Below are 9,038 nucleotides of genomic sequence, written 5' to 3'. Positions count from 1 at the left end.
TGGTGGTATGTGGCATCTGCCTAATTCCTTGTCCTGACCTCCTCACATGCCCATACTCCTTGTGAGGCAGAGCTGGAGGAAGCTGGACTGCCTACTTATGGTTTGGGGTGTATTGGCCAGCATAGTCTGCCCGAAGACATAGCTGGAAGCTTTAATTGTATATCAACCAGGGACCCTGGCAGGCAGCCAGTCCACATGGAAATTGACTACCTCCAGTTTAATGCTGCCACCTGAGAAACATCATAAAAATTTTTTCATCTTCATGGGACACTTTGGGGAATGCAAAAATGAATTCTCTAAATGTGGCTCAGTCAAAATTACAAGTCTAGGAAACAAACCACTAGAAAGTAACTAAAAACTCTTGGTATTTTACATTCTTAGAGCAAGGAGATAATATAACATTTCCTTTGCTTATTTTGAGCAGGTAAAGCCATATTCATATATACATGAATGTTAGTCCTTTGCTTAAAATTTTCAGTTCATCATTGAATTGAAGTGGAATTATAGTCTGCCATTTTTTGGATTTTGAACTAGGATAATTAGCTTTTCTGTGCTTCATTTGCTCTTCTTCATATACATATATTTTTAAAGCATTAAAAACTTATAATATGTATCTGAAAGATATTATGATATGTGTAATATACCATATGTGAAAGCCTGGCTCCCAGAATGTGCTCAGTAAAATGAAGGCTGCTCTCCTTAAAGTGGCATTCAGAGGCCTTCATATTGGATTCCAACTCACCTTTCCCATCTCTTCTCCTATCACTTCCCTTCTTATTCCTTCTTTCCCAATGCTTTGGTACTACCAGATTTTTTTTTTTTAATCAACAGTAACGTGCCATAAACAATTCTGTACCTTTACTTCTGTGTTTTATCTGTTTGGAATGTACTTCCTCCCCGTTTTCTCAATCACTCTGTCCACCTCAGAGTACCTCCTCAAACTCTCTAAACAGATTAATTACTCCCTTCCATGCACATCCATAGAACTCTAATTAGAGCCCTGTCATTGCTGTCACCATCTATCACAGTGAAGAGCAGAAATCGTGTATCACTCATCCTTGTATATGCCTAACACCTGGATCATAACATGTGCTTCATAAATATTTGAATGAGTCAATGAGTAAAGGTGAGAGTTGGAAACTCATATTTTGCATCTGTGTTGGAGCCGCAGGGAGTATCCACCTCACCACAGGCTAGAACCTATCACTTAGGCCTCCAGCATGCAGGAGGTCCAAGCGTGGGGCAGTTCTCCTCAGAAGGAGCTGTGGGTAAGCAGGGACCTATAAGTTAATAGAGCCAGATAATTGATCTATAGAGCCAGAGACTCAAATGTAAGTATATGGATGGGCTACTTCAGAATCTCCTGGGATCTTTCCAAAAACACAGAACTCTGTGTGTCACTCCAGACTTGCTGAATTAAAATCTTAAGGGAGACGGTTAGGGAATATATATAAAAGATCTCCCCATGTGACCACAGCTTTGACATTGTGAGGGATCAGAGCTATGTGAAGGATGGGAAGGGTTAGACTGAAGGTCAGAAAGTCTTCTTGATTCTCCAAATAACTTTGTAGGGGAATTATTATGTACTCCAGTGGAAACGTGGCTAAACACACGTGAAGTAGTTTCCTTCAAGGCAATAAAAATCATAAGGAATATATTTCCCTGTAGTTCCCAGAGTTTACCTAAATGGCAGTCTGAGAGACAGCAAAAACTAATGATTAACCCAAATAACATGATCTTTTGGTGTGGCCTTAACAAAAATTGAGAGTTTGCTTCATTTTTTCTGTTATCTATGACAGACATATTTGGTGAAATATAAGCAATACATAAAGTAATATTATCACAGTGCTACCTGAATTATAAATAAATATTCATGAAATAAATTAAGAAAATCTTCCTTTTGAATGGAAGAAAGCTAGTAAACAATCCTGTCATGTTTTAAAGGAGTTGTTTAATACAAGTACTTCCTAATAATAACATGAGTATTTCCAACATTACTATAAAAAATAAGCACATGCTTCTAGATATTATTAGCTTTATTATAAAACAAATATTTTATATTGAGGTAATATTTCAAAGGGCATTTGGCCTAAAAATCAATTGAATGCTTTATACACAGTTTTGCTGTGTGCAGCATAAGTAAAGGAGTCAGAATAGTTTTTCTAACATTGCACATAGATTGATGTTAGGAAAAAAATAAAGCTAAAACTTTTCTATTTAGAGAGGGATTTCTTTCTACTACTTTCCCCCACCCAATTTTCCATGTCATCACTGTGTTTAAGCAAGGCAGTATTCATGGGTGTTCCACAAAAACATCAAAGGGATAAATCAGTTGAAGAAAAAAAGTTTGGCTTATGCAAAACACATTCCTGTGCTACAATTTAGAAGTAGTTTTATAAACTAAATATTTAATCATATGGGATTTACTACTGCTTATCCCAAGAATAAATAGAATTTTCTCATCATCAATGAAGAAACCCTATGTAACTCTCCAATTCCAGCATCTTTTCTGCTATGGAGCTCTCCCTGGTTTTCCAAGGCAAAGTTGGTCCCACCTTCTGTGCTCCCATATATTTTGTTCATGGATCTGTGATAGCACTCACCACACTAGATTATAATAGTTCTTATTTTCCTCATGTGTTCCTCTTTTGCTCTTCAGCCTTATTTATCCCTCTCTAAGCTCCTCAGGAGCAAGAAACAAGTTTTAGCTTCTTTATATCCCCAGCACCTAGCACAGTTCCTGGTACATAGTAGAACCTCAATAACTGTTTGTTAGGTTAATGAGTTAGGAACTAAGTCAGCTGTGAGGCTATAATGCACATCTTCCCTTGCTTCCCTTCTCATTGAGTATATTCCAGTATCAGTCCACTTTATTTAAACTTCAATGGATTGGTAACACCCTAGAAACAAGTATACTGTCCAGCATACTCTTTCAGAAAGAAACGGCCTCTGGTTATCCTTCTGATAAAAACATGAATAAATTATAGTTACAATGATTTCTTTACTCTCCACCCACCAAGACTCCTTTATGTGAGAGCCACTTCTTAAGAAAGCTGATACTAATAGCCATCTTGGCAGTCATTGTCATCTTGATCCCCAATGGGTTTGTTGTGGTAAGCATCAACTGTTAATTTTCTGCTTTCTATCTCAGTGTTTTTTGACTGGCCATCTTCCTTACTGCTTGAGTTGCTCTCAGAAGAGTTGCTGTCTTCGTTTGATTTGCTACTGTCCTGAGAATCAGTGCCATCATCTTCCTCAGACTGGCTGTCCTGCTCAGACTGGCTTCCCTCGCTGTGGCTCTCTGCTGAGGCACCGTGAGACTGGAGGCCCTCCTGGCTTGAACTGTTTTCCTCCTCAGTGGACTCCAGGCTTTCCTCTGAGTATTTGAGGCTCTCACTGGGTTCGCTATCAGCTTGCTCCTCTCTGGATTTACTTTCTGAATTGGAAGGTTCATTCAAGCTGTCCTCTTCACTGGAGTCACTCTCTTCCTGATCTTCTTCTGAGTGACTGCTGATGTTATCTGGATTGTCACCCCTGGACTCACTCACTACCTGTTCCTGAGATTCACTACTGTTTTCTTGAGATGGCAGGTCAGCCTCCTGACTAGACTCACTGCTGGTGTCCCGCTCATTTTGACTGTCTTCCTGGGACTGACTCTCCTCGCTCTCTCCTTGAGATTTACTCCTGCTGTTTTCCCTGGACTGGCTGAGGTGAGCTGCTTTGGAGTTGATGTTTTCTGTGGAGTCACTCTTGACTTCTTCCACTGTGTTGATATCATCAAGCTCACCTCTGTCATCTTCCTCAGAAATATGGGACTTTCTGAAAAATTTCCTACTGGGATACTCCACTAATTGGCTGTCATGTGAATCCTGAGTGCCTGCTTGCTCAGCACTGTTTCCTTTGGAAACTTTTGATTTGACACTGGCACTGTTCATTCTGGAGATGCTTCTCTCACTCCTGACAGTGTCTGGACCATCACTCTGCATTCCTTCATCATCAAACTCTGAGCCGTCCCCATGGCTGCTATCCCCTTCACCACCACCTCCCATCCAGTGCTCCTCACTCTCACTCTCTTGAGTGGAGTCACTTCCCTCCAGCCTGCTGCTCACCTCGTCCCCATTGTCAAGGTCCCTGCTCTCGCTGGTGGTATCTTGCACACTGGCTTCCCCTCGCAGGGAGCTATCTTCCCTAGACTGTGTAGTGTCGGCCGAGTCCTCATCACTTCTGGATCTGGAGTTTTCTCCTTGTGTCTCTTCAGGTCCTGGGCCATTGTCGTCATCACCAAAGGTATCGTCTCCACTGTCATCTTCATCATCATCTCTATCATCTCCTTTTCCTCCACTCCTAGAGAGGCTACCAGCTGGTCTATGCACATGTTGGTGATCATCAAGGCCCTCCTCTGATTCAGCACTGTCACTGAGGTCTTCATTTGCCTGGAGGTGGGGGTTAACAGACATGGTCAGTACTCCAGGAGCTGATAAAGAGGGTGTTAGTGCCCAGCTAAGCTCTTTCTGCTTTCTTCTTCCTATGTCCCCCCTAACCCATGATCAGTTTGACTACTTTTCAATATCTCTACCAGAGGCTAAAGAGGAAGGAAGGGGAGTTGAAATTCGTCATCCCATCTTACATAGGCACAATTCACTCAATGCTGCAAATATTTTCTCCAAAAGTGGCTTTATAGAAATTACATTTATGACACTTAAATCATATTGATTTCTTGAAACCCTCAAAGGATTTTTCTAAATTAATGAGTTGATTTATAATACTTATTAAATTGTTTGGTTTACAACAGCTTTTAAAAATACTGGGTGATTTTTAAATGAACCAAATGTTGGGTTTTTTTTTCTAATCAACTCTGGGGGCAAAATGTATTAAGAGTACGAGGATGAAACCTTTAGCTAAAAAGAAAGCAAAATATTATAGTAGGGCATGCATCTCACCCAAACTGGGTTTATACCTTATTCACACAGGCAGAGAATTCAGCTAGAAGACCGCTACTAGTGTGACCCCCAAGGCAGCTTAGTTGTAAGTGTGAGCTCAGAGAGATCATCCCTGTAAGTAAAGCAACTCTATGCTCTGTATAGATAAGGGAAGATTGTGAATATTCATTTATTATGCTCTGGACAAATCTGCTCTCTTTAGCATACCCTACCACAGCATTCTTGCCAACGTTTTTTCCTTTTCCCACATGTCCCTACTGATCAGTGTCTGTACTCTGATTAGGAGTACAGGTTGATGGCATCTCTTCTCACCACTGGCATTTTCACTGTTACGCTGGAACAGAACATGTTTAGCTTTCTGTATCTCAGTAGGTACATATCCCACCCTTCTCAAGAAGGGACTACTGCCCTCATTTGAGAGCTCTGAGAACATTGAAGTAATAAATCCCATCCCCCAAAAAGAGCATTTCCCCAATTTTATGCATAAATTTCTAGAATGTTCATCTGACAAACTTTAGTCAATGGTGTAAAAAGCCTAATAATTCATCTTTTAACTCTGGTTGAGTATTGAATGCAACATGGGTCAAAGCTTCAGAAAGAAACCTGGTTCCTGTAATCTCTGGAGCCCCACAGGGTTGAGTTTGGTCAAAATGATAGGATAGCTGAGCAAGTAGCGACAGTTAGTCTTAGAAAAGTGAAAAAAGTTTTTTATTAAAAGGATATAAGCTAAGTCAGCTTTTCTCATTCTGAGAAAGACACTACTTTAAAGAGAAAGACTGAGCCAAATGACCCTGTAAAAAAGGGAAACAAGTTACTCCTTCACAGAAAGATTGTGTCATTGCAAATATTTAGGTTAATTTTACGTGTGTGTGTGTGTGTGTGTGTGTGTGTGTGTGTGTGTGTGTGTGTGTGCTTTTTACTAGAGGGACACTTTGGCCCAAACTGTTTATAGTTTGGCCCCTGTGATAAATATGGAATGAACAGCATGTCTCCATCTGAATTCTCCCTCTCATTTTCCCTTCCTATTTTATGGAACTATTTAGCCAGTATGACCAATGGCTAGAAAATACTGTATTTAGAACTATTGTCAGGTAATTTAATATAACATCATTTCCTTCAATTCCTAAGGAACCTAAAAAGTTAAGAAAGGCCTGTTTAATTACCTGTTCCTTTGAGCTAACTTTACTTTCTTCTGATGACTCACTGCTCTCCTAAGAGGAAAAAATAGTGTTTATTTTTACTTTGGGTAATATCTGAGGAAAGAAAAAAACATGTGATACATATCAATTGCTTGTGGCTTAGATTTACTACTTTCCAAATGGTCTAAGGTGATGAGAAGAATGTTAAAGTGAAGTCACTTCATGAGATGTTTATGACAAAAAAGTAAATGAGATAGTTACCAAAGGTGATGTCGGTGTCTGAGCCAAATGACCCTGTAAAAAAGGGAAACGAGTTACTCCTTCACAGAAAGATTGTGTCATTGCAAATATTTAGGTTAGTTTCACATAAATTTTTTTCAGCTTCTCAATATATTATATTTACATGAATAATAATGACATTTTATGGTGAAATGGCTAAAAAGTGAATGTGAGATGACTAATGGCCTAAGAGACCTAAAAGATTTTTGTATTTCTGATGCATAGAGAAATATATACTTTCTTTTAAGCTGATTGTTCATACAACCTAAAGGAAATGTAATATGAGAAAAATAGCGTTGGAACTGAGAACCCAGATTTAAGTTTCAATTGGATGCTTCGTTTTGGTTTTAACCCTGAAAACCAACCATCTTAGTGAGAGCGCTGAAATTCACATGTTCCAGAAAACCCCTAAATGTTGGATAAATTGCAATGGTAGATCACTCTATGTGAATCTGTGCAATTGGCTTCACTCTCTGATGTCCATTTCTTATTTATAAATTAAGAATTTTAGGAACCACTGTGCTTATTCCACAAGGTTGTTGTGAATATGAAATCAGCTAATGCCTATGGAAGCATCTTGAGAATGATCCTATTCAATATGATATAAACTAAAGAAATGATCCATTTTGAGAACATATACTTCATAAAATTCAATAGAAGACAAAACTGAAATGAGAAAGCCATGAAACTGTTCTTGAGTCAGATAAGATCACCTGAAAGTTCTTATAAGAAATCCTGCAATGTCTGTTCCAGCCTTAAGCAGGGGCAAGACCCTATCTCAGGTCTCTGACATTATCTGGCAACCACTGTGTTGCATCCAAGCTGTATTATGTGCAAAAGCCAACAGGAAACAAGGTAATGAGCAAGACACTTTGATTTATTATACTTCTAACCCTTACTTGTAGTTCTAATCTTGAGAACCTACTGACAGACCTGGCCCCTTCTGAGAGAGGAAACACACTGGTAGAGAGAGTGGATTCTGGAGCCAGAGTGACCTGGGTTCAAAGTCTGGCTCTAACACTTGTTAACCATGTAACCTAGACATCATACTAGGTTACTCTCTGTGTTTCAGTGTTCTCATTTATAAAAGGAGAATAAATTCAACATATAATTCACTGGGGTGTTGTGAAGATTGAGAAAGTTAATACCTATAAAGCACACAGAATTGTGCCTGGCAATGGTTCTTGAATTATTGAGAGTTAGGGACTATTGGGTTATTCTGAGTCAACACTCACTGAACATTAGCTATCATTCTAAAGATTCTGGCATCCTCTCATTTTTCTTTCTTTTCTCACCTTGCAGGACTTGACCTCCTGCCTGTTAGACATCTCCTGGTAGAACAGATTACTAGTCCTAATCTTTCAAGGGCAGTTTTAGTTCATTATTACCCATCCCCTTATACTATACACATCCATTATGAGCTAAATAGAAAAATGCTTCCTCAACAAATTATACTATTAAGTTGGAGTTGAAACATTATATGAACTAAATTTTCTTTTATGAACTAGAAATTATAGCTCTTATTACCTATATCTTAGGTTATTAATGTATTCATTAATCATTAGCAGTTTCAACATTAGCAATGACACCAATTTGGTTATATATACATTTTAATAGTAACATATTAAAATAAAAATACTTCAGAATCTTATTTCTACTCACCTTCCATTCTTCAGAGCTCTCAGATTCAGTATTTTGATACCTGGCTACCTAGAATATTTAGTACACATGGTCAGCACACAGAAAAATTTCCAAGGCAGCAACTATTAACAGTTTATATATTTAGGAGTAGTGGTAGTCAGATTTTAGCATTCATCAGAATCCCCTGGAGGCCTTGTTAAAGCACAGATTGTTGTGCCCCATCCGTAGAGGGTCTGGTTCAATAGGTCTGAGATAGGACTCAAAAATGTACATTTCTAACAAAATCCTAGTTGATCCTGCTGCTGCTGGTCTGGGGATGACCCCTTGAGATCCACTGCTTATAAGGAGGAAACATGAGAGTCATGGCTATGTGAATGGCAACTGAACAGAGTAAGGAATAATTTGGATGATACTTTGTAGAAAACAGCTTCTTAAGAAGCTGCTATTTCATCTGACTAGAACATACATGATGACCTTGGCTCACAGCCAATGAAAATTATGAAATTTTAGATATAAATTTTTTTTCATGCATCCCTACCCTGATACTTACTGGGAGAGCACAGGACAACCCCCAAAGGAGCATAAGCAGGATGCTGGTCTTCATAATTGGATGTGACACTTCTACCTGTGACGAAGGACAGAAGATATTTTCCTGCGTGCTAAAGGAATATAGATGCTTCAACTTTTTAGCAGTTTTTTCCTATTTTAAAATACCCCAACTTATCCAAATGTCCATCAGTTGATGAATGAATAAAAAATGGACTATATCTATACAATGGAATATTACCAAGCCATAAAAAGGAATGAAGTGCTGATATAGGCTACAAAGTAGAGGAACCTTGAAAACATACTGAGTGAAAGAATCCAGACACAAAAGACCACATATTATATGAGTCTATTCACAAGAAATGTCCAAAATAGGCAAATCTGTAGAGACAGGAGGCAAATAACTGCTTGCCCAAATCTGGGACAAATGCGGGGTTGGGAGTGACAACTAAGGGGTAAATTTTGAGGGTAATGAGAATGATCTAAAATTCAT

At 38.8% G+C, this 9,038-nt stretch overlaps 1 protein-coding gene across 1 annotated transcript; it reads right to left on the bottom strand.

The window, feature by feature from the left end:
• Positions 1 to 2,041: 2,041 nt before the first annotated feature.
• On the bottom strand, positions 2,042 to 8,603 carry DMP1 (dentin matrix acidic phosphoprotein 1). Its single transcript, XM_057502426.1, has 5 exons — positions 8,546 to 8,603; positions 8,021 to 8,064; positions 6,341 to 6,373; positions 6,104 to 6,151; positions 2,042 to 4,433 (listed from the first exon to the last, which is right to left on the bottom strand). The coding sequence occupies exons 1-5, from the start codon at positions 8,601 to 8,603 to the stop codon at positions 3,060 to 3,062; spliced, it is 1,557 nt and encodes a 518-aa protein (XP_057358409.1). The 3' UTR covers positions 2,042 to 3,059.
• Between the last annotated feature and the right edge of the window lie 435 nt (positions 8,604 to 9,038).

This window comes from Manis pentadactyla, chromosome 5, assembly GCF_030020395.1.
Source record: "Manis pentadactyla isolate mManPen7 chromosome 5, mManPen7.hap1, whole genome shotgun sequence".
NCBI classification, from domain to species: Eukaryota; Metazoa; Chordata; class Mammalia; order Pholidota; family Manidae; genus Manis; species Manis pentadactyla.
The sequence above is the reverse complement of the archived record's forward strand: the minus strand, read 5'-3'. Positions and strand labels throughout refer to the sequence as shown.

What these genes read in the sequence shown, in the direction of transcription:
- DMP1 (XM_057502426.1), bottom strand. Translation starts at nt 8,603, where the DNA reads ATGAAGACCAGCATCCTGCTTATGCTCCTTTGGGGGTTGTCCTGTGCT. An exon ending in GTCCTGTGCTCTCCCAGTAA is followed by an intron (nt 8,065 to 8,545) that starts GTATCAGGGTAG and finishes TATTCTAGGTAG; the next exon opens with CCAGGTATCAAAATACTGAA. An exon ending in AAGTTAGCTCAAAGGAACAG is followed by an intron (nt 4,434 to 6,103) that starts GTAATTAAACAG and finishes CCCCACCTCCAG; the next exon opens with GCAAATGAAGACCTCAGTGA.